Source organism: Mesocricetus auratus, unplaced genomic scaffold, assembly GCF_017639785.1.
Source record: "Mesocricetus auratus isolate SY011 unplaced genomic scaffold, BCM_Maur_2.0 Super-Scaffold_100008, whole genome shotgun sequence".
Lineage (NCBI taxonomy): Eukaryota > Metazoa > Chordata > Mammalia > Rodentia > Cricetidae > Mesocricetus > Mesocricetus auratus.
Window position 1 is genome coordinate 1,352,070 of NW_024429192.1, and position 26,534 is coordinate 1,378,603.

Consider the following 26,534-nt stretch of genomic DNA (forward strand, 5'->3'; position numbering starts at 1 on the left):
CATGGTCTCGGGAGACTGGGGGAGGACAAGGCAGAGGACGGAGACCCATTCACCTCTCCAAGCTCTCAATTTCTTCCACACTCCATGTGTGTGGTTGTCGTGAAAAAGCTGTGTCTCCCTGGCACTTCCAGAAACCTGCTTATTATCTTGATAGAACCCTCAACCATCCTAAGTGCCTGCTTATCCACTCGTTTCTTTGTATCTCAAAATGCTGGTGGTTCCTCCCCGTACCAAAACACCTTCTGCAGGAAATCTGGTTTCTCTCCGTGTTGATAGGCTCATTGTTGGACATAAATGTCTTCCCCTCATTCATCCTCTATCAAACTCGCCATTTAGTGTTGAGCCACACTTTCTCCATGACAGTGTCCTTCCTCCAGCCTTCCCAACTCAAAACACGCCTATACTTTGCACTTTGATAGTGATGATCCATTCCCATTATGTGTGCCCTAAGAGGAAAAATTCTTACTAGCAGGCTGAAGCTATGCCTTTGCATTTCTTTTAAGTTTTTAGTTTACCTTGTCACCAGGCAGCCCCCTTAAGCTCATCACTAGTGTGGCAAAGGGAGTTGACGTTCCCAAGACTCCATGCGTGTTGAAGATCACAGGACCGGGTAGTGGTGGATGGGTGTACATCTTCTCCATCGGTGGTCTCAGGGTATCTTTTCTCCTACAACAGCACCTGCTAATGACTACCCACCCTCAGTCAGCTGACCAACTCTTCTGATATAAGAAACTCGACTGATCTCATTATCTCCTATCAAAACCCTAAAATCCTTCTGCTCAAGCTGTCACATATTCCATGATATCTCTTCACAATAGGGAAGTGCTGACATTCAAAACAGCTGAGACCAAAAAAAAGGGGGGGGGGAGGACTTCCTGCCACAAAAGATTCTGGAATGAGATGAATTTTTAAAAATTGAAACTCATCACGGTGTTTGCTTCATGGGATTTACGCTAAGGTTGCTAAACTGGCTTGTGTGGAATGATCTTAGTTTTGTCATACTTGATTTGGGAAGAAAGGGTAAGAGATAGTGAAGAGTTTTGCTAAACCTTTGTACCATTTAGAACTAGGGACCTGGAGGGGGAGCAGTGTCTAAAACAGAGCTTGTCAAGGTATACCGCAGAGTAAGCTCTTGTATGTGGCTGAGGCTCCCAGGGAACCAGCTTCCACCACCTGTGTTTCCAACCATGGTCTTCCCCAGGCATGTGTTCTGTGTTTGCTCAAGCTCCTTACTTGTACCAAGCTCACCTCAGCCCTTCACCCACTGCCATGGGTAATACATGTGTGATCCCATTGTACCCTCTGGTCTCCAGCTCTGGCAAGAAGCTGGAAACATTGCATTGAGATTTCACTTTGGGGGTATTTTTTTTCTCCCTTCCTTCCTTTTTTCTTTTCTTTTTCTTTTTTTTTTAATTCCTGTTGTGAACTTTCAAAGGCAGAGTAAAAGAAAAAAACTCACATCTCTATCTCTTCTTTTTTGAAAAACAAAACCCAAAAGACTCCTGGGATTCCGCTCAAAGAACCAAAGATGTTTCCCCTCAGCTGAACTCGGCCACCATCATTGACATCCACCCTTCCTCCACCTACAGCATCCGCATGTACGCCAAGAACCGGATTGGCAAGAGTGAGCCCAGCAACGAGATCACCATCACCGCGGATGAGGCAGGTAGGTGGCACTGGTTAAAACCTGCCACCCAGCAATCCACTCTTGTGACTGAATTGTTTAAATGTAGAATCGGTCCTTTCCCTACCTCTGGCAAAGTTCTTTGATGTGGGCTTTCCATGGCTCCACGCCCTATAAAAATGCCCACAACACCTTGCCCCAGCTTGGAGGTCACTCTTGCTGTTGATACGGTCGTGGTTCTTAATACAGACATGTGAATGGGAAATGGAAGCTAACAGTGCTGAGGGACTTAGGAGTCATGCCGTTGTATAATCCTTTGGTTTTGATGCTCTGGACCCAGGTTGATGGAAAAAAGCTAAGTGCATTCCCAAGACCCATGTATGAGTTCAAGTGTGGGAGATAGAAGCATGCTTAAGTCAGAAACTCCAAGAGTGTGTCTGTGGGCCAGTGGAGAGGCACGGTTTACTTAATGATTGACATGATCACTTTATTCTTCTTCCACCATTATGAACTATTTCTTATTAAATGTTGAAAATCTTGAGGATACATATAAGCATTTTAAAACAGACAAAGCAACTTCTACCATCCTGTCATGTGGAGCTGATTTAGGGCCATGTTGCCAGAACCTTCTAGGTCATTTTTGTGACCTGTTTCATCAATCATACATGCATTTAAGCATGCTCAGCAGCATTAAGTCACGTGTGTGCACACACAGACATATATGTATACTCCAGCCTGCCTGGATGGAGTTAACTGGTTAGCAGAAGACTGAAAATCTGAGCAATGGGCAGTGACTGCTGACTGTGAACCTCTCCCATGGAGGAGAGAGAGGAAGTCAGTGCCTTTGGGCTTCTGTTAGATGGAAGCAAGGAGCCATTGACTGGCTTGTTTCTTGGAAAGAGAGGAGTGTCTGGTATCCAAACCTACCTTTGCTTCTCCACTGTCAATCAAAGATTCTCAAAAGCTTGATCCAAGGTCACCATCATCCATCATCTTCCAGTGACCACAACTCACCTAGAAGCTGTTATCAATATTCAGGCAGGTTGCTACTGACTTCCCACTACCCACTCTTTATTCTGCATAGATATTGTGCTTAAATCTCTGAAATACTTTTCTATGACTCACAGTGACATAACATAATGCATATGTAGCAAACTCCACGTGGTTAGACATGTCCATTTTCAAATTTTCTTTAGTGTAAGCTCTGCAATAGTGAGCACCCTGCCACTTTTTCAAGATTACTTCCCCACACTAAATTTGAAGTTTTTTTCCTTTAATTTATTTTTCACATTCCAATCCTAGTTCTCTCTCCCTCCTCTCCTCCCACTGCCCTCCATTCTCCCCTCCTCCCATCTGCTCCTCTGAGAGAGTAAGCCCTCCCCTAGGAGTCTACTAAGTCTGTCCCATCATCTTGTTGAGGCAGGACCAAGGCACCTCCCCACACCCCACACCCCTGTGTCTAGGCTGGAAAAGCTATCTCTCCATATAGAATGGGCTCCACCAACTACGTCAGTTTGTGCATTAGAGTTAGATCTTGGACCAACTGCTAGTGGCCTCATATATTGCCCCAGTCACACCATTGCCACCTATATTAAGAGAGTCCAGTTCGGTCTTATGTGGGTTTCCCATTTGTCCTGCCTGAGGCGGTGATCTCCCACAAGCTCGGGTCAGCTGACTCTGTGGGTTTTCCCATCATGGTCTTGACTCCTCTCTTCATCACTGCCCCTCCCTCACTTCAATTGTACTCCAGGAGCTTGGCCCATTGGTTAGTTGTGGCTTTCTAAGTATGAGTTTTGAACCATCCCAGCCACAGCATTTTAACTCTTTCTTATGTGATCAATATTGCTCTTAAGGAAATAAGTTTGAGCATGTGGACAGTACCCGTTTCTCCCTTCTGAGTACTAACCAGGTCTGACCCTGCTTGGCTTCCAAGACCAGACAAGACTGGGTGTATTCAAGGCCCCAAACCAGGGCCTGTTTCTCAGCGAAGGAGGACATTCAGTTATGAAAGTAGTTTTTAAGGGTGGATGCCAGAACATCTTCGTGTTTGATCCTTGGACTCTGTCTTCATGTCTTCTCATCTGTAAAATAAGTATATGTCTGGTGCCTTTTTCCTCCTTATGCAGACAAAGCTGAACACTGGAAAAACAAATTCCAAGCTCTAGAAGTACTTTGATCTTCTCGGGAATAACTGAAAACTGAATGCTGACATATATGTGTCAGCAAAAAAACAGAATCATATTAAACTGCTTACCTGCCCTGTCCCTAACTTCCTGGAGTTACAGTATACTGGCTATCAAAAGACTAAGTTTCCCACAGTCTTCAGCCCAGCGTGCAACTTTCAACCGCACGCTCGGTGTCTTCCTGTCCATCACCCCCTCTTTCCAGCAGTATCTCCTGCAGCTGTTTCCCTGATGGCCTTTATTGCAGGCTGCATCCTTTCCCCTTCACCTCCGCAGCAGCCTCTGGTTGCCATGGCAGCATCTCTCCCTGCATCCAGGAGGCCAGGTGAACCGTTCTGGCTGCTGGTGTCTCTGCAGACAGAAACAGAGTCTGTCCCCCTTAGTTCCCTGAATAGGCTCTTGAATGCTACCTAGGTGCTGGCTTGGAATCTGATTTGACATTCAGATGAGCAAGAAAAAGAACAGACTAGCAGCTAGGCTTTGTCTTGCGGCAGGGTTTGCATGACTAGAATCGGAAAGTCATTTTCCATGTGTGACTGGTGGTCGGTTAGCCATGCCACTGCACTGACCAAGGGTCCCTCCTTGGAACTGACTGCAGTGGCTACAGATGCCACAGCCACCTCTTGACAGTGATGCTCAGAAAGACATGTATTTGGGGGAGCTGCAGCCATCTGGGGAGACCTATCTGATGCTTCTTGAAAATAAAGAGATTATCTGTTAAGGCATGAGCATTACTTGGAAGCTGTAGTGCTGTAGTGGCCAAGTGTTGGGCACCTGAGGCCACTTATCACTTCACACCTGCAGAGGAGACATCTGTGAGGTGCTCCGCTCTGGGTACCTACCCCTTCAACCACTGTGAAGCTACAGAAAGTGACTCCAGCTGCCTTACTCTGACCTCCTCTGGCACTCTGCTGGGCATTTGTACTTCCTCCCTGCTCTCCTCAACCTCCCAAACCTTGGCTGTCCTTTTCTATGCTTTTCCTAGATAGAAGAACCAGGTCAGAGACACTTCCAACATGTGAAATGATTTATCAGCCTCTGGACGGACTTGGAGTCCAAGTCTTACCATCTCAGATCACAGATCTTGATGACAATAGCAAATGAGGCTTATCGTCACTTTTTCATGGATCCAATGTCCTGGGCTGTGCTGTGACTCCCCCCAACATTAGGGAGTATTTGTTATTTATATCTCAACCCCGTGTGTTTGGTGTGATAGGAGATTTCTTGGTGCGCTTGTGTGTGTGTGTGTGTGTGTGTGTGTGTGTGTGCTGAATATTTATCTTAAGCATGATACAGCAGTGTGGTTTGTGCATGTGGTGACAAAATACATGTAGTATTAAACCCACACAGAAGACTCTGAAGGATTTTAGGGCCCAAATGCTGATATGCCCCAGATTCACCCAATCCCCATGTCCAGTAAGAGGTGAGGCCTTAAGGAGCCATGAGGTTGGGGTCATTATGAATCAAACTGATCCCTAATAACAGGGACCTCCACCCACCCTTCCACCACCACCACCATGTTAGGGCGCAGTAAAAAGGCACAGTATAAACTTTCGACAAAACACACTCTTCTGGCACCTTGGTATGAACACCTCAGATTCTAGACACCGGTATCTGTACGAATTAAAATTCTGGTGCTTAGGAGACACTTGGCTGAGTGTGTTCTTTAAAGTAGCTTGAGCAGACTGAAATGAGAGATCGAGGCAGGGAAGAAAAAAACAAAGAGAAGAGGTCAAGGGCAAAGCAAGAAGGCTGAGAGAAAGAACAAGAAGCAAGATGAACTAAGACCCTCCCGCCACAGCTCCGACAGCCACAATGGGAGCCTTCCTCCTACTCCCCTCCTGTGTCCCAGGTTATGACCTGCAGAGGGGTCTGGCCTCGGGAAGGTGCCATTTAGGATCTTCCTAGAGTTCGCGTTCTGAGTGAAGTGTCACTGTTTAAAATCTGGGCGCTTATTATCACCATCTATCCTCCCCAGCTGCTATTGGTCCTCTGTGCCCTGGCAGCTTTCAACTGGATTCCAGTGTCATAGTCCCTCTGATGGACCTCTTGTTGACAAGGGTCCCTCTCTTCCTTGACTGAAGCATCCACAACTTAAAACAAGGAAGCCAAATTCCATGCAGCAATCCAGTAACAAGAATAATATTACCTAAATACGTTATATTTGTATATGAGATTGCCAAAGAATTTTTTTAATTATGAAGTAGAAAACATAACAGAGATTGCCTAGGACCAAATTATCACCCTGTGTGGAAGAGTTTGAAGGCCTTGGGCTTTCATGCTTGCCCCATGGGAAACTGGTTAAGACCCCTGCAGTATCCATCACAAAGATGTCTCAAGAAGGTATTGCTGTCATTTGCACGACTCTCCTTCCTAATGTTGGAAATATCATTGCTTCTGAGCCTCGATTCTGGGTATTTTTATGTGAAAGTGCCCACGTGAATAATGATACCACTTAAATGCACTTGACCTCAGAGAGCAAGTATGTAGCAAAGATCACACCATTTAGCACACTCTTCCAGACTCCCCCGTGGTGCTCCCAGAAAGGAGAAGTCAGAGTGAGTAGAGACACTACCAGAGTTGACAAGATCAGCTCTTAATGGACCAGAAGTGCCTCCAACTTCCCGGGGATCCGTGATACCTATCAGACATGTCACACCATGACTGACTCCTGCCGGAGAGCCACTTCCAGTTAGCAGCTGAACCCTGAAGGTGGTATGACACTGAGTGCCTGTGACAGAGTGTGGGGTGGCTGATCCCTTCATCATCTTCATTATGAATCTGTGTGGCAGTATAGAAGTTCAATTATGCTGAAGCGCCTTGAACATTACTGCATTTTCACAGACTAGCAGAAGATGGACGGTTTGGGTTTCCAAAGAGGCCAGAGCAAAGCACTGGATGTCCAGTAGATCTGGCCTGAGTTAAGGGTCTTTGTGGGCCAGCCATGTCCTGTACATGACAGAGTCTTTAGCCATTTCCATTTTTTTGTTACCGTTCTTTTTACCTTTAGTTGGGGGAGAACCTTAGCAATTAATCCTAGAGAAATCATCAATATTCTTGCTGTTCCTTATACATTATGAACATCAGCCTGATGCTAACTTAGGATGCTCCACGGTATTCTATAATGCTCTTCCTCTTTCTCCCTCTTCAGTTTCTGTTCTTTGCCTAAATATCATCTCTATAAATCCCGACCCAACTACCATATTAGGATTCCACTCATTCACTCACTGCTCACTCTTGCATGCCTGAGCACCCCCTCCCCATCCCCCCAATACTCTCCTTAAAGTGGCTTGTCACCATCCTACACACTGGAATCTTCTGGTTCAAGGTTATGGTTAACGTTCAGCCCTCTCACATGCACAGCAACAGTTGCCTGCATTTTTATTGCTTCATCTTAGGCCCTGGAATCAATGTTGAGCACAAGACAGAACTGAATAAATAAATTGCTAATCCATCAATAACTTTTACTGGGCCATGTCTTGGCTACTTTCACCACAAAAACAACTTGTTCTCACACACCCAGCTCCTATACAGAGAGAGATCTGTGTGTGAGAGTTTGCAGTGGCTCCTGGGTCTTTTTATTCGATCTTAATCCACTTTATATAAGTTTTCATATGTACATATATTCCACTTTGGCCTGCTAGTCAGTTTCCTTTCTGTCACATATGCAGACATGACTTTATGTATCTATATAAAACCAAGGAACCACAAAAGAGTGAAACAAACAAAAACAAAACAAACAAAAACATATGATATGCACCTTTCTGAGGCTGGTTCAATACACCTAGTAAGGTTGTCTCTGTTTGTATCTGCTTCCCTACAAACAAAGCAACTTTGTTTCTCTTTTTGGCTCTCTTTTTGGATGAAAGAGTCCCATTGTCTCTATGAAGCACATTTTCTTTCTTCATTCTTGCAAGACTGGATCTGCCACTTAGCTACTGAGAAAAGAATGGATACACCAAGCCATTGCAACCAGAGGATTCTTAGTAGATGCTCATCAGCTCCCCAGCCAAGAAGACACAGACTTATCGAAGGGAGACTCATCAGGAAGGTTCTCTCCAATTCAATAAACAAACTCAGAACTCTGGCTGTAGCTAGAATATGGATACCGATGGCAGGGGGCAGGGTTCTGTCTGAGAGCCTCAACACCTCACTACTCTTTGAGACACAATGGACTGTCACAAGCAGGAGGCTCATTGAACAGGGAGCCCCCAGCTCAGGAGGAATACATGCAGAATACATACAGTAGGTGGGGAATGACTGGGAGAAGAGAGCATGGTTCAGTCCTGTGCATTTGGCAGTCAGGTAGATCTCTCCTTGATGTGTCTAGCCAAACAGAAAGGGTGAAAGTTGTCTTGCTGTGGACCTGGCAAACATAATTGGAAGCTGTAAACAGTTTCTAATCCCTGATGTCTTACAGATTGGTCAGCTTTCACTTCTGCAGATGCGCAAACATGATCCATTCTGGGAAATGATGCTAGTTATCAGTCTTCACCTACCTTAGGGAAACTGCTATGTATTCTAGTATGAAAAAAGCACAAACAAAACAAACGTCTCAGGGATGGAAAAAATGTCTCAGCAGTTGAGTGCTTGTTGCTCTTATAGAAGTAAAGTTTCCAACACCTATGTTGTGTGGCTCACAACTGTCTGCAACTCCAGTTCCAAAGGATCTAACATCCTCTTCTAGACACCTGCACTCACCCGTATACACCCATACACATAAGCATGCAAACACACCACACGTACAGACACACACACACACACACTTAAGAGCAAAGCTAAATATTTAAAACAACAGCAAAACTCCTGTATGTTACAACTTCAATTTTAGAGTGTATAAACCAATTCTTAAGTATCAAATGCCAATATGACTTTTACATTTAGTGCAATGATCAGGATAACTTGTGAATTGCTTTCTCCATTTCAGTGTTAAGAATTCTCTTTTTTTGCATTGGTAATCACCTCACAGAAGCTTCCTGGGATTCTGTAAGGGACTTTAAAGCTCAGTAAAGTTTACATTTTAAAAATCCTTTTTAGGGCTGGTGAGATGGCTCAGAGGTCTTAAGTCTAATTCCCAGCAACCACATGGTGGCTGACAACCATCTACAGTGGGATCTAATGCCTTCTTCTGGTGTAAAAGTGTGCATGCAGATAGAGCACTCCTATAGACATAAAATAAATGAATAAATATTTTTTAAATCTTTTTTACGACTAAAATGGCTTTCTCATGATGTTGCAGAAACAGCAGTTAGTCCCTTCTGTAACCTGTAGTTTCCACTAAAAAAAAGGAGACTTCTAGAGAATAAGGGGAGACAATGTTAGAGTTGACAAGCTCAATCCAAAAGTTTTACAAGAATGGTTTTGAAGAAGTCTAGAGAGATGATGGTTCAACAATTAAGAACACATGTTGTTCTTGCAGAGATCCCAAATTTAGCTCTTAGCATCAATATCAGGTGACTCAAAACCACCTCTGAGTCCAGGTCCAGGGATCTGATGTGTCCGGCCTCTGTGGAAACTCCATTTATGCACACATACCCACAAACATGCACATAATTAAAGCAGTAAAAATAAATATCTTTTTTTGAAGAAGAATGATTCTGATAGAGGAGCCACATGCTTTTCTATAACTGTTGAGAAGAAATCTATTCCACAGGCTTTTATCCGACCTGTGATAGTTTCCCACGCAGAGTGTTTGATTTGCAGAAATCAGATGCAGAGCTCTGTCAGTGAAGGTCCCAGTGGCCGGATGCTGGGAAGTAACTTTGATGCTAGGAGAACCTTTTTACCAATGGATCAGAAAACCCAAGGGTATGCAGTGGCCCAGGTATGCAGCAGTTCCTGGACCTGTTGAGGAGAAGGAGGGGGCTCTGTTTTCATATCTGTAAAATCCTTTTCCTCTGCCAGGAAGAGACTCCCTCTGGACTCAGCTCCTAAGAGATCCTGGGAGACCCAAGACATGAAAGACTTGGATGTTAGGGTCTGGTGTGTACCCAGGTGGGAATAATACCTGTAGAGCTTCCCAGGCAAGGGAAGAATCAAGGTGGGGCTTAAATGAGTTCACCAGACTCAGGATAAATGATAAATAGGTATTTATTAGGGAAGCACTTAAACAGATAGGAGTAAATGACCACCACGGTCTTCCTGCTCCAGAAGATGCAGTCTCTGCCTTTCTGATACTCTCTGCAACCCAAGAAAGCATGAGCCAGCCCCTCCTCTACCTTATAATGGGTCACATCTGCACCTGAGACCACACCCAAAGGACGTGGCCACCACTACAAGTTTCCTGGCAAGGCAAGATGCCACTACAGCAGAATTTGATGAAGGGAAGTTAGAGTTCAAGGACAAAGGCTCAGAGCTACTAGAGTCCATGTGCTGGTAAGGCACAGAGCATGGGAAAGACATAAATGAACAGGAGACCATGATGTAAAAAGGAGAGGGGCTTTCCTCCTCCCCCTCATCCAGTGAGAGGTCAGTAACTAGGATAGATGGGAGTGTTGGAGTGCTTTGGAGCCACGCCCCTTTTAATTAATGTTTGGTGACACAATAGGAAGTAGGATAGCTTTTGAGGCCAAACTACAGCAGGGTGCCAGGGTAAGGGGGCCCTGTTGAGGACAGAGAAAGCACAGGGAAAGCTTGGCGGCAGATTTCATGGAAAGGCGTGAACAAGCCTGAGGATGAAGTGTGAGTTGGAAAATCAGGCCATGGGCTGAAGTCCCTCCTCTCTGCAGTACTCAGACATGCAGGAGCCCCCACGTGCCCTCAGATGCACAGCACCAAACTACAGCGAGCCCTGTTTTCTAGACTTCATCACTTGGAGTTGCTGCCCGCGTCCTCTCTCCCTCCCACCAGCCCCGCCCCATGGAACTCCGCTGTCCTTTCTAGCCACCATTTTATGGCAGCTATCTGTCTCCTTTCTTCTCATTGACGAGCAGCTTGAGCATCCATCTCTTTCTTGTCTCCCTTTTGTGTTGTTTTATTAAACTGGGCTATGCAAGGCCATTTTCACGCCACTGTGTTCTTTTAGCCCCGCCCCACCCTGCCCCGCCCCGCCCCACCCTGCCCCGCCCCACCCTCCTTTTCCCCTGCCCCTCCCATTCATCTCCTTTGTCTCTTAGACAGTTTTGTTTCTACTTTCATGTCATGTATACATACATGATTTTAATGCATCTATATAAACTCTAGGACCCACAGACAGGGAAAAAAGATGTAATTATTATCTTTCTGAAATAGAAGTCATTTGCTGAATGTGATCAACCCCAGTGACTCCCACTGCTCTCCGTATTGCCGAGTAGAATGCCATCGTGTGTCTAGACCACATTATCGTGATCCATCCCTCTGCTGATTGGAACCATCCTAGGATGGTTCCATAACTGAGCTATTCTGAATAGTGCTGCAGTAAACATGGATGGGCAAATGTCCCTATGGCATGGTAACTTGGTGTCTTCTGGGTAAACACCCAGGGATGGATCACAGGGTAGGATTGCTTTTAGTTTTATGAGAAACCTTGAAACTGACTTACACAGCCTCTGGACTGGTTGGCATCCTTAGCAGTGTGTATAGGGCTCCCTCTGCCTCCACTTCTACCTCTGCAGAGTCTCTGCCCACCCATATCCAGCCAGTGACACCTTGCCCCTCCCTCACTGTCTCCAAGTCTCCTAAAAGCTGTAACCATACAATCCACTCTTCTTGGAGCTACTTTCCTCCGTTTATCCCTACCCTGGGGGTCCCTGGGTCTGAGTTACAGAGCACACGCCTCTCCATGGGCCATAGCAACTTCCTAAGTGCTTCCCGTGGGCCAGCAGCCTGTGGTACTTTCTTTGCTTCTTGGATCCCAATATGCAGCATTACCTGTCTTTTAGAGTCATCCCTCAGAATCCCTGCATTCTGCAGGTCCACACTTCAGGTAGGAAAGATGCTTAAAGATTGCATCTGAAGGGTACACAGGCACACACAGACTTTTCTTCTGGCATTATTCTGTAAACAGTGCTGGAATCACAACTCTTGATATGGCCTTTACATTTGGTGCTCTGAGTCTCCTAAAAATGTTTCAAAGTATACATAAGCATGGGACATATGTTACATATAAATTTTATATCATTGTATGGGTGACTTGACTACCGTTGGTCTTTTTCTGCCTGTTTCCTTGCAATAGGAGAAAAAATCTACAAATCTATGTCTGGTGCGCATAACCTGCCTGTGTGTTTTTGGTCCCTACAGCTCCTGATGGGCCACCTCAGGAAGTTCACCTGGAGCCTACATCATCTCAGAGCATCAGGGTTACCTGGAAGGTAAACTGAACAAACACATGTGTTTTTAACACTTTTTCTAGTGTATGAACCCCATTATTCTTGTCATGATGCCAGGTTACTAACATTTTATAGAAAGTTTATTTTTCAAAATTATATTTGTGGATATAAATGATTCAATACACACACACATATATATGTATATATGTGTATATATATATATATATATATATATGTAATCATGTATTCTTTTCCCACCAGCCACCTGGGTCCCAACACTGTCTCAGCCCCCAAATAACACACAAGACACTGTGTTACTTATGAAGCTGTTGGCTGTTTGCTATGGTTTCTAATTGGCTAGCTCTGACTTAATTATTAACCCATAGTTACTAATACATATTTTATAAGGAATCATCTTTCTGAGGACGCCCTTCTGACACATCCTCTCCTCCCAGGAGATCACATGGTGATTCTCTACTTTTGACTACATTTCCTAGAATACTCCTCTACTCCTAGTCCCACCAATCTTGCTTCCCTATTGGCCAACAGTGATTTATTTATCAAACAATCAGATGACATATACACAGAAGGACTTCCCCCATCATATTCATATACATACATACATGCATACATACATACATATTTCAATACAACCATAGTAGTTGCTTGATAAGGATTCATCCTGAGAAATATGTCCTTGGGTGATTCTGACATTGTGAAATTATCATAGAATGTATTTACACAAGCTGGCTGTGACACCTCTAATTACCCAAATCCTTGTAACGGTCATTATACATTCTGTTAGCTGGCCTATCCTCAACTGGAACACTGCTCCATGGCATAGTCATGTTTGATATCCATAGTCTGAATTCCTCTATAGTAAATTACACATCTCTAACGAATGAAGTTGCCCCGTCTAATTTATTTTATCCTTAGACATTTTATCAAGGTCCTAGGATCCGTCTTGGCAGACAGTGAGGTTGACACACCTTGACTGAGCGTTGCAATTTCATTGCAGCAGAAAACATCTAAGTGCTTCTTAGGAGTGAAGAAAGCACCACATTAGTCCATGGTGCACAGTGGCAGAAAGGGGAGGAACCTCACTGTATACATTAGCTAGCTGTGTCCTTGCAAAGGCACCTGGGTTCCCTGACCATGACATGAGCTTTGGAAGCCACTGTCTCCCTGGGCAGCACCGCCCCGGGGTGTGGTTGTCGATATAGGCTAGTTGCTGCTTAGCTTGATGTGGGCTGCTGTGATGAGGAGGAGCAGGTCTGAGTCAGGGCAGGGCCTGCCTTAAAGGTAAACCTTGTCAGTAAAAGAGGTGGTGGTGTCTGTCTTCTGGGCACACTTGTCACAGACCAGTGCTTTGAGTTTTTGAGTTGCCACTGACTCACACATACACTCAAGTCATGGCGCTTACCTGTGGGTGAGATACATTAGAAATTAGCTGCCTCCATGGAGATGCTCTTGGCAATGACCACATGGGTTAAATGCTGTTTCAGCTAGGGAGCTGTTACTGGATCCATGCTTCTATGAGGTTGTACCTACTGTTTCTGGTCTGTATTTGTCTCGTAGCATGGCCTTCTGTTCTCCCGCCTTTCCCCCTCCCCTCCCCTCCCCTCCCCTCCCCTTTCTTCCCCCTTCCCTTTCTTTTCTCTTCCTTCTCCTATAAGATGATGAGCTTGTTTAGCAGAAGTAGGCTTCCACTGTGGGGGTGCGCACCACCTCAGGTACTAACACAGGTTAACGCGGGAGCCCCTGTGAGTTAGCTTTTTTTAGCCCTGACCAATGAGCTTTGTTGGCAGCAGGCAGCGTGACAGACCATGTGGCTTGGGAGTGTGACTGAGCTGCCCCTCAGTCTTTGTGACCAGCCCACTCCTGTGCACGCCACACACTGTACAATGAAAGGCTCTCAGCATGCCCTAACCCTGTGCACATCCCAGCCGTGCTACAAACAGAAAACTGGCTTGGTCTGCCCTGAATAGAGAGGCTGTGAAGTTTCAGCCAATTGCTCCATATATCTCTTTTGCATTTGGCTACTGGAAAGGGCCAGATATTACTGTGGTCTTGAGAGGTTTGGGGGAGGGGGAATCCTGTATGAGGGTATGTCTGCAGGTAGAGCATCTGCCTCTTGTAGCTAAAATTGGAAACTTCTGGGACATTGAACTGTTTCCTAACATAAAACACTATAGTGAAAGTTAGTGTGTTACAGTTAAATTTCTTCCCAAAGCCAAAGGGAGGAGGGTGTTATGGAATGCACAGAGCACCTGACTTTCCTAGGACTACTAGTTCGGTGCTGTGCAGGCATTGCTTTGCCTGGCTTTTGGGAGAACAGGCAGGTATGCTGGTGGTCACCCCCCACTGAGTGAGGAATGACTAGCTTATTGCTCCGCCTGATGATACAAGAAACCATAAAGGGCATTATTGCTTCAGGCAAGCTGGGGCCCGATGTAAAGGACGTGTAGGGACCGTGTGTGCTATCGAACATGCCCCTCTATGGCTGAAGACTTCAGAACGTGCATTTTGTTTAAGGAGCCTACAGAGGAGGAAGAAGAAAGGGGGAAGACAGGGAAACAGCATCAGCCAAAGGGGGAGCCTATACGGTGTCAGGGAGTATAGGCTTGGATATGTGTGGAAAAGTGGGAACTGTAGATGAGGACCCACTCACCACCATGGGACAGCTGGTCATGGTTGAAAGATGTGCCCAGTGTAGGTAAGGGAGAAAGAAGAGAGAGGGGCTCTTAGTTTTGAGTGGGAAAAATAGCCATTTTAGACCTGACGTCCCTAAAACATAAAAACATACTAAAGCCTTTTCAATTACACTGGAGTTAGTTAGGTATTAAATTTTTAAATCATTGGATCACATGTAGACCTTCTGATGAATCTCTGTTATCAAAATAAATGTTTGCCTCTTCTTATTTAGATTATTCCTTTCACCAAAGAAAAGGGTCAGACTTGACATTTTTCAGGTCTAGTCAAGGCTGCCCGTGATCCGAGGATATGACCAAGCCCGTAGACACTTGAGGCCTTCCACATTGGTCCCTACACCCCTGCCCAGGCTAGGATCCCTTGCTGCCCCCCCCATCCTCATTTCATCCCCCCCGATCCCAGGCGCCTTCCTTGATTGTCATTCACCCGGTACCATGACACCTCTCCTGTCTGGATTCTCAAGGCTCCAGTTGTACCCGGTGAAGACAGGTGGATCCCCAAGGTGCAGCTGTCTACGGCATTCCCAACACACTCACTGCACGCCCTGCCTCCTGGGCATCTCCTCGGTGGCTCTGTGTGGGCCCCTTAGAGTCGCAGTGTGCCTTTGTCGTTGTATGGTGGGTGCATGAGTAAGTGAGCGGAGGAATGGATCAGTAAGGAACAGAGTCGACTAGTGAGAGAATGAATGAATGAATGAATGAATGAATGAATGAGTGTGTTTATGAGCTGGTGGGTGAATATGTGAGCGTGTGAGCAAGTAAATGAGCGAGGGAGTGAGGGGGTGGGTGAGTGAATGAAGGAGGAGAAGAGTAAGAGTGGAAAGGAGAGAGAGCCCCTGCTGCCAGGTGGAGTGAAGGAGCCTCTAGGCCACTGTATTCAAGGCACAGGAGCCTCCGAGAAGCCTCATGGGGAAAGGGTGGGGGGGGGTGTTCAGAGGCAGCAATGGAGAGGGCACCACACTGTTCAGATGCAAAAACCCCAGGCTTTGGCGGAATGCTGAGGACAGAGCATGTGCGCTTTCCCACTGGGACTCACTGAAAGGTTAAGGGTCAGGAATCTGAGGTACATTTGTAAGACACTGCTGGGTGCAAGTCACAGCCATGAGCCCTCAGGAGGGCACCCGAGAGCCGGCCCTGACCTGGGGTGCCCGTGTGGGGCACGCAGATGTGCAGAAAGGACTGAGCTGCTGCTGCACGTTCTGACTTAGGCTGAACCGCAAAGCAGCGGCTTGGCAGAGGTTGAAGCAGTGTGTCCAGACTCAAGTGGAAATAGGTAACGGTGAGTTCCCTTGCTCTGCTCTGGCTGCCAGAGGGGAGAGGTTTGCTTGCGGAATACAGGTTTGTTTCTGATTCAGAATCAGAACGAACATTAAGCATGACTGAATAGTGACATTTATTATATAGGATACTTCAAAATAATACTTAGGTTTTTGTTTTCCAGAAAATTCTGTCTTAATCTATTTCCTGGAGCATCTTTCTTTCTCTGTCTCTGAGATCTAGAGTCTCAATTTGCAACCTGTAAAGTCTAGCTTGTCATCCTCCTGCCTCAGTCCCCTGAGTGCTGGGATTAGGGGTGTGTGTATGTATGTGCACATGTATGTACACATGTATGTGCATGTGTGTGTGCACATGTATGTGCACGTGTATGTGCTCATGTATGTGCATGTGTGTGTGCACGTATGTGTGTGTGCGCGCGTGCGTGCATCTGTGTGTGTGTGTGTGTGTATGTATGTGTGTACGTGCTCATGTACACACACCTGCCTGTTTGCCATAGTGGCTCATAGCAGAAACATTCAGAATTTGAAAATAATTACTCTAGATATCTCAAAAGGATGCAATTAAAAGCAGAGGATATTTCAGTTGTAAAATGTTGCTTCAAATGAGAACTCTTTATAGCATGCCTCCAAAATGCACACTTTTCTTCGCTTGCTGAAGTCCTAGCATGCAGAGAGCAGTTGTAAGCTGATGGCTCCAAGTGAAACCTCCCGGAGGAACCTGCCATGGCCCCCTCCTCAGGATCAGATGCATGGGCTGAGAATGCTTTTTAATCAACAGAATTCCCACTTGGGATCCCAAATGACTTCCATGAAGGTCTCAGTGAATTCCTGTAATCAGAAGAATGGTTCCCACCAAGCCCATCCCCCTACCCCCACAGTGTCACCACATCTCGGGGTGAGCCTTCACACAAGGAGGACAGCTCTGCCTGTCATTTAAAAACAAACTGCACATTGCATTGTGGATGACAACACAGAGAGGTTTAATAAACTTCAGGCTCTGTGTGCCTCCTCCATCAAAGTCCTTCTGACTGGGAAACTGTTGCACACTGGGGAAGCAGCTTAGGCCCTGCTTCACTGGGGCATCTGGGCTGCTGTGACTCTAACCTCTCCTGGCACCATGCTCCAGACTCCCTCCCATCCTTACTCTGGGCACTTCTGGGCGCTGAACACAGTCAGTGTGAATGGAGAATGAGCCTCACGTTAGAGAGACTTGCCCAGAATCTGAAGACTGGTGGACGGGTGTCGGGCTGGGGACTGCCATGTGGGTAGCTCATGCCTTAATAAATATGAATTCCCTTAGCATTCTACATTTTCCTCCTAGCTTTTTTATTTCCAAATTATCGGCCTAGGTCAGCACTCACCTTTCCTACAAAAATCGAAATTTAAAAATTGTCTTGAAACACATTTTAATTTTTTTCAACAATCCTCTTAATCCTGAGGCAATGAAAGATTACAAGTTTTCATTTGCTTTCATGAATTAATCCACTGGCTCTGGTCGTGGGTTAATGGGTGCTTTATTAAAAAAATACATAAATGTCTCTCAGATATGTAAGGAATTGTGGGTCCTTCTTGTATTAGCAAGTGCAACCTCTTTCCCTTCAAAAAGATAAGAGAGAGAGAGAGAGAGAGAGAGAGAGAGAGAGAGAGAGAGAGAGAGAGAGAAGAAACTGAATTCAAAGCCTTTCTCATCCCCATGGAGTAGAATTGATTTTTCTGGACTCTCAAGGTAGACCAGGAAGTGCAGGCTCCCGAGGGTTCACTCCTCAGAAGGAAGGAAATTAGTATTCTTTAAAGAAATGCATGAATCCCAAGCCATCATTCAGCTTTATGTTTTTAAAAGGTCCACATATCCATCTTTTTGCATGAAAACTTTTGTACTCCACAGAAATACCTGGGTCATACATTCACATTGCATTTAAAACCAGCACATTCCTTCAGGAACTGTCTTGCCTATGCTCCATTTGGAACGTGCTGCCCTATGCCTCCCTCCCTCCTGCCTTCCCTTCCTCCTTCCCTCCCTCCCTCCACCATCCTCAGGCAAGTCAGCTTAGGGAAGCCACTGGAAAAGTCAGCCTCAAGGACCCCAGCTCTTGGCAAATCTTCCAGCATAAGCAGGTGCCAAGCCTCAAGACGAAATAACAAAGATGTTTTATACTTAGATATTAGATGACAGATTTGCCATCATAAAATACAGTGTCATGCTTGTTTGCCCTGCCAGTAACAAGTCAGTCTCAGGCTGGAAGGTTTATTTGCATAAAAACAAGAGAAATCAAGTAGCCAATCGAGATTCACTTTGAGAAGGAAGGGAGGTGGGGAAGGAGGGGGCATCCTGCTACTTCAGCAGATCAGCACTTAAGCTGCATCTCTGCTCTGTACCTGGGTATTCTGCAACATTTCTGAGAGGGGAAACAGAGTGGCTTATCCGACATATTTTTGAGGTTCTGTTCCCCTGTCCCCTATCTTGTGTGGTTGCCTGAAACCCCTCTAGTTTAGTCAACGGCTGCCCATTACCCAATTACAGGTAGGGTGGGAGGCAGAGGTAGTTAGCTCTATCTGTGAGTCATCACTGGGGTGTTGGTGGCAGGCACTGAGCCCAGCCTGACTCCAGAGACCCCTGCTGCTGGCACTGGAATTCTCAATGGAGGCAGGGGGGAGCAGATAAAAAGAGAATGCTTGGGGCCTAGGGTGACTGAGTAGTTAGCAGCCTGCTGCTCTCCCTCAGGGGACCTGAGTTCCCTTCTGGACACCCAACCTTGGCTCTGTCCTATTGTCACCCCCAAAACCAGGATCCCCATAGATACCTCACTCTAGACTCGTGCTGAGTTCATGTATCCTGGGTCACCTGCATTTTCTCCCCAGGGTGCAGCTGTGTGCTACTGCCCTGATCACAGTTGGGTCATCTCTAGGCTCTTGGTTGATGCCTTGGCTTGAATATGAATAGCCTCCTCAGGCTTATATCTTTGAATGCTTAGTCACCAAGGGGTGGCACTGTTTGAGAAGGATTAGGAGGCGTGGCCTTGCTGGAGGAAGTGTGTCACTGTGGGTGGGCTTCGAGGCTTCAAAAGCCCCTGCAGGGACCAGTCCTGGGGAGGAGAGGAAGATATCTGTGAGCTACCCTGTCCTCAGGCAATCAGGTCAAGGCCCAGGCCTATGTAGCACAGTGTGGTAGAAGGCTCCTTGCTAAAGTGGGTCTGGGGAAAGGCATTGGAGGCACTGACCTCCAAAATGACCAGGGTTTGGGTAGTGGAATGGAAGAGAATACACTACATAAAGATGGACTGTGCAGGAGAGCTGAGATGATTCTGCGGGTGCTGGTGGAGTGGTGGCATTGGACAAGGCGTGGAGGTTTGTGTAGTTAGCGTTGCTAACAGTGTCCATGATGTTTCAGAGGCAGGGTGGCAGTGGCACAGTCCCATAGATCCTGGACCGCAATCGAACAACCAGCTACCTCAGAACGTGGCAGCTTTCTGAGGTCCCCTAAAGATAGTCAATGCCCCCCCATCATCAGGAAAGCAGTCTGGAGAACTCAATGCCCTCATTCTCTAACCTGCCATGCCTAACCTTTCACCTTTTTAAAAATAAACAAAGGTGGGAAATGTCAGGATTCAGACATTATGCTGGACTGCCCCCCCCGTCACCTGAGGCAGAATTGTAGACTATGGGCAAAGGATATGGGAGGGAATGCCACATCACACCTTAGTTTAAAAAACAAATGAACCAGATCGAATGTGCACAGACTCACACGGGGGCGCTCATCTTGGACTCCTGTAATAAAACAATATAAAGTAATGATTCTAGGCAATATTTTGCAGCACCATAAAGTGAGGAAAATATCCTTTATTCCGGAATAAGGACAGAAATGTAAATCTTCTAAGAAAATGTAATTTTGAATAGGTTTTCATTTTCATTTTTACTTTGCATATTCCATATGTGTATACAACATATCTTGATCTTATCCACCCCCCACCCACCCCCCCTTTCTAGTTCTGCCAGGACCACCATCACATCTCCCTTTCAACTGCATGTCTTTCTTATATAACAGCATTCAGTTAGTGCTGCTCACATGCACATGGGTGTGGGGTTACCCTGAACCTACCAGTGGCCACAATCCTAAAGAAAAGTGATTCTACTTTCCCCATGAGCAATCAACAGCTCCTCAGCTTAGAGGTGGCCTCTGAAGCCCCATCTGTGTTAAGAGTTTTTAACTGGCTCGAGGGCGTGTAACAATGTTGCTTTCGTTTTAAACAAAGTCTTACAAATGAGCAGAGTACTTGTTAGTCTCTGGAGGAAACAAGAGACAATGGCATCTAACCACAAAGACAGGGATCATGGTCCCATCTGACCATCTTGATTAGCTCACAAGGCTTGAGGCGTGATGACTCAGCAAGATGCTCCCTGGGCTGCTTCCAGGATTCTAAGTCAGTTGCTGTACAAGAGTTTCTTGTAGGCATTGGCTCCACTGTATACCTGCCTGCGTAGCCCTCATGCTGTGATTCGGACTGGCTTTCTCTCTGAGCCTTGCAGGGAGCCAGCTGAACAATTAGAAGGCACGCTTAATGGATATGAATATAATTTGCAAAAATTATCATCTATACTTGAGTCACTTATCTGATAATTACAAAAAAAATCTGCATGAAACTGAATAAATCTCTTTGTTGGTAAAATTGGCTTGCATAATATATGATTCTTACAGGAAAATTAATTTTATTAACTAGCTAGAGGTTATACCTGCAAGGCAGGTGTGGTGTAGTGATTTTGTAGGGCTCTAAAACTATAAAAAAAATTTATAGGTGTTCTGGAAGACAAAATGAACAGCAAAGCCCATCAGTGTTACAGGCAAGCATGATGTCCTACATCAAGGTCTTACCCCGGAGATCACTGAAATAGTAAATGGCCAACATGGCTGGTTTCCAGCTGTGAGTTCACACACCCATGTGCACACAGCCTGACAGAGGAGGACAGCAACTGTATCCCACAGAAACCACACAGGAAGAGATTTGCTGTAAGAAAGATCCATATGCATTTGTGCATTAATGAAAAGTTTAAAATGTTACCGATAAACGAAAGGAACGCTGTTCTCTGTGACACAGATTGTGTCCTGAAGCCAGCCTGAGGCACCTGTTCCTCTGGAGGAGAGCATGTCTGGCTACATAGTATCTGCTGAGTTCATCCAGGCCAACTCCCTATGCAGCACCTTTCGGTTCTCTTGTTATCTGACTTTCAGAGACTTGTTCTGCCCTGGACCTCCGCCCACCCCTTCCCATCATGCTTCACTCCTGTGTCCTATGGGCACCCCTCCCCCCTGCCCCTTCCTGCCAGCTTCTCCCACACATTCCCAACTCTACTTGCTCAGCCTAGGCCACCCTTACAAGCCCACCTAACTTCTGCATCTCTGAACCATTTCTCACAGATGGGTCACTTGATACTTCCTGCTGGCCTTGACCTGGCAGCCAAGCCCTCAGCCTGTCACCATCCTCCAGAGCCCTTGTGTTTACTTTCCGTCTCCTTCAGCACCCGTTTAGCTCTCTTGAGCTTCAGAAAGGTTTATGCAACCTGAGAGATCAGGATCCATAGTTTGTAATTAACTTATAGAAGATAAATTGAAAGAAGACAATAGATGATGATAGATGATAGATAAATGATAGAGAGGTAAATAGATGATAGATCTATTATGATAGATAATGGATGGTAGATGATGGATGCCAGATAAAAAGATGATAGATAGATAAATGATAATGATGATAGAGAGAAGATAGATAGTGATGGAAAGATGATAGATGGATAGATAGATGATACATAGATGATGATGATAGATAATGATACATAGATGATTATGATGATAGAGAGATGATAGATTATAGATAGTTGATACATAGATGATAATGATGTTAGATAATAGATTATAGATAGATGATATATAGATGATGATGATAGACACATAGATGATAAAGATGTAGAGAGATGATAGATTATAGATAGATGATACATAGATGATGATGATAGATGATAGATAGATGATAATAATGATAGAGAGATGATAGATAGATACATAAATAGATGATAGGAGGATATTAGATAGATCACTAGCTGATGAGCAGGAAGGACTACCTCACAGTGAGATGACTGGTGTGTGTTCCAACACTACAAATGTGGAATATCTTCCCATAAGTGAGTCAAGTTCACCACAGCAGTCTGACCTAGGGTCCTGGAGCACAGACTCTGCGGTTTCAGATGTATTCTCCTGCCACTTTGATGTGGCTGGCAGCCTATGAAAACGGGTGAGGGCCACAGGGTAAGCATTGCAGAGGGTGAGGAGGTGCGGGCCAGGTGTCAGGCATGCAGGTGAAGGAGGAGTGACCAAGGAAGAAACGCTCGGATTTGCATGGCTTCTGTTACACAACCCCTGTCCCCATCAACCACGACCTGACCGTATTAAGGAGAAAATTACAGAAATAAGCAATTTGTGAGTTTGAATGACCCTTGTGACAATGTATTGACCTAATTCTATTATACATGTATCGTTAGTTACAGTAGTTAATTTCCTACAGTGCCCAACTTAGGAATTAACACTTATCACAGGCTTACAGGGATCAACATAAAGGAAAAGCAGACGAGCAGTTAGGTGCTTGCCTAGGGTTCAGCCAAGGGGGGGGCTGTGGCTGCCACACTTGCCCTTGTTATCTGGCTTTATCCTTTCCCCAAGTTGTTTTGCCTTTCATGATTCTCCTGCCTCAGTTTCCCTGAGTATAGTCTTCTCTTTCCTGCTTAGGCTCCCAAGAAACATTTACAAAACGGGATCATACGTGGCTACCAAATAGGCTACCGGGAGTACAGCACTGGAGGCAACTTCCAGTTCAACATTATCAGCATTGACACCACCGGGGACAGCGAGGTGTACACCCTGGACAATCTGAACAAGTTCACCCAGTATGGCCTGGTGGTGCAGGCCTGCAACCGGGCTGGCACGGGACCCTCTTCTCAGGAGATAATCACCACCACCCTGGAGGACGGTAGGTCTGGGCATGCGCAGTCTGTGGCATACCTTCCTCCGTCTTCCCTGCAGCCCGGCTCCCCGTTGCTTGGCCTAACTGCCTAACCCACCACATCAATTCACTCCTGCCCTGGATGAGTCTGCACTCAAAAGCCCAGATGCGTTCCTACAGTGCCTGACTTTGGCTTTTGAACCCAAGAGTGGGATTTGTATTATCGAAACCAAAGTTGTCCCCATCTAGAGAACAGAAATGTAATATTCCAAGTCTTTTCCCCCAAACACAGTATCAAGAAGCCTTTGGATTTTTTTTTTGCTGTATATTATTATAATTTTATTGTTATCTCTCATCTCTCTCTGATGGCCGCTTTCTATTTTCAAGCGTTCTGGGACCAGAGAAAACCCACTGAAAAGGTCCCAGGCTCTCTGAGCAAGCAGATCCCATAGTGATCATGCGCCCCCTAGTGACCAACATGAATTCATGCACACATCCTCTAAGGCCGAGAAACAGCCCAACAGTGCTTGATGAGGGAGAAACCGCCTCTCCTGAAGGGCTCAGCTCTTGGCACAACAAGCCATTTCATTGTAGACCAGAGATGGCATGGAGAGAAGGCATAGCTAGCTAGAACCCAGAAGACCAGAGTGTTTTCTAACTACACACTCTGCAGGAAGGGTTAGCTCTGTTTTTCCATCTGTACTTTGATGACTTAGTTTCAGCTAATACTTGGCACCCTCTCCTCGTGCCAACATTCAAAGTTGTCATAGAGCCAATATCCAAAATAGTGTATAAGCTGGTGGACACCGTTAATCCCAGCGGCTGAGAGACAGAAGCAGGCAGAGCTCTTGTGAGTCTGAGGCTAGCCAGCACTACATACAGAGTAAGTTCCTGGCCAGCCAGAGCTGCGCAGAGAGATCCTGTCAATCAATGAGTAAAGAGCATATGCGACTAATTTCATTTTCTCTCTTGCCTCTAATAAAACCTTATGCTCCTGGAAAGGAGGCTTGGGAGATGAGGTAGGGCGGCTTTGTGGTTGTATTTCTTCTCTCCCACGTTTCCCAGTAGCCTCCTAACCCAGTGCCATGTTTGCTAAATGTCAGTGAAAGCAGTAGTTTGCCAGGGCAGCTGTAGGAGTGCAAAGCAGACAAACAGTGCTCTCGTTAGGACTTGAAGTGCACTCGACTCAAGTCTAGGCTGAGTTCCTGAAAGTGGAAAGGAGGAGCTGTGACATCCTTCATGACAACTGTGTACCCTCAAGACCCTCAGCTGAGTTGCAATATTCCTGTGGGGGAAACTGCACTTACTTTCCCCTTTCCTTGCAAAACTGAGTATGTCCCCCTTCGTTTCCTGTGTTAGAAAATAGTAAATTCGCTGCTTATCTGATACTGTTGTGTTCATAGAACCACATGCTGCTATGACAGTTTCTGATTATCTCATTTCAGTGCCCAGTTACCCTCCCGAAAACGTCCAAGCCATAGCAACATCACCAGAGAGCATATCAATCTCCTGGTCCACACTGTCCAAGGAGGCCTTGAACGGGATTCTCCAGGGGTTCAGGGTCATCTACTGGGCCAACCTCATGGACGGAGGTAAGAAGACTCGGTGGGGATGGTGAGTATGTTTCCATCGGATGCCTTACACAGCCTGCAAACGCCCTTCCTAGGTTGAAATTGGGTTATGGAGGGGGGGGTCTCTCTTCCATGAACACTGCCGTCTTTGTTCGGGCACCTGACACGTGAGCCTGTGTGTACACATGCCTTTAAGAAGTCAACTTGAAGCAGACTAAAGCATGGCAGTTGGGGGAATTAGGCACTGCGGTATTTACAAACTGTGAGTGTGTATGTCAAAACTGAAGGCATCTTCAACCATACATCTCTATTTATACATCTCTATACATAACATGTGCCCGTAAATGTCACTCCTTTATTCTCCGAATAGATCTACTGTAGTCCCTATAGTAGAAGTATGTGAGGGCTCGGGGAAAAATACCACAACACCCCACCCAAGAAGCATGTGATTGTCCCCATAAGGAGCCATTAAATCCAAAACCCCAGGTTTAGACAGTGCACATGTCTTTCCAAGATCTCCATGTCTGGCATGCTCCCATGCCTTGGCCCCTGTACCCACCATTCCTCCCTCTTCCTGGTTCCCTTTGCCTTCCTCCTTCTTTTGCCTGACTCTCTGCTTCCTCTCTTCCTGTCTCTCACTTCCTGTCCCCTTTCTCTCCATCCCTCACTTTGCACCTCCTTTCTTCTTACCTCCCCTCAGCCATGGAGTACCCTTCAGCTCCTCTGGTTGGATATAGACTCCACTTCTTGCATTCCTCTGAGTTGGGCAAAAAACTCACATACTAGGGTCTATAGTTCCTCTGCTCCAGACCACTGGGTCTGTTCTGCTAAGCAGATCCCATCCCCAAACGATAAGGGGCATACTGGGCCTCGCAGCTGCAGAGGGCTCCACTGTTGTCACCGGATTAAGGAGTCACTGCCAGTGTGTGACCCTCTACTGTGACTATTCTAAGGGATCTGTCTCCAGAGCTGACTGCCAAACCTGGTTCATTTTGGAGTAGAGTCTCACACTTCCTTCCCTGGGAGGACAGCCTAGAGAGAATCACATACCAGATCCACAGCAGACACAAATTCATGGAACGTCTCTTAGGATGAGCTTGTGAAATAGGAAAGAGTAGGGTTTTCTCAGGGGGCTCTGGATTGACGAACAGAAACTGGACACTAATGCATGTGGACCAAACCAGCAAATGCTACCCACAAAGAGGGGACAAAAACAAAAAAGAGTTGACAACTTCAGTCCTCAAGCAAATCGAGTTTTAGAAAACGTAGCATTGTTAGGAAATTTCCCGCCTGTTTCTACAGCCGCTTTTCAGCCCCAAATGAACACACAGACGCTTTACTAGTTATAAAATTGATGGCCAGTGGCTAGGGCTTCTTATTGACTAGCTCTGTCTTAATTACTAACCCATTTCTATTAATCTAAGTATTTCCACATGGTCTTACCTTCCCAGAGAACACCTCACATGTCCTTGCTTTCCCAGGCACACATTGCGACTTCTGTCTGCCTATACTTCCCAGAACTCTTCTCCTCTGGTAGCCTTGCCTATTCTTCCTGCCTGGCCACTAGCCACACAGCATTTTATTCATCAACCAATAAGAGGAACCATAGCATAGAGAAACAATATCTGTGGTCATCCATTTTAACAGTGCAGCACAGGAGACTGTTCCATACTTTGTGAGGTGTGCTTATGCATACCGAGCTTTAAAGTTGGAGTGGTCACACATCTCTAAACATGGTTCTTAAGCATGGTCCTTGCTACTCACAGACTCAGGGCCAAACCAGTGTGATTAATGTCTACTACAGACATTCTACTCACGACTTCCAAAAGCTAAGGAAGAACACATCAGAGATAAAAGCACTACCTGAGGAATGCATTTTGGTTCAGCAGGACACGCCATATGATCACCGTGGCACTAACCCCACTGTACTGGACCCCAG

The 26,534-nt window shown here is 45.9% G+C and overlaps 1 protein-coding gene across 1 annotated transcript in view; it reads left to right on the forward strand.

The window, feature by feature from the left end:
- The window catches only part of Dscam (DS cell adhesion molecule), a 445,727-nt gene that overhangs the window by 326,305 nt on the left and 92,888 nt on the right, over positions 1-26,534 (forward strand). The window contains 4 exon segments of the mRNA XM_040750391.1: positions 1,499-1,666; positions 12,025-12,095; positions 22,811-23,051; positions 24,470-24,616. Coding sequence (XP_040606325.1) covers positions 1,499-1,666; positions 12,025-12,095; positions 22,811-23,051; positions 24,470-24,616 — 627 coding nt within the window.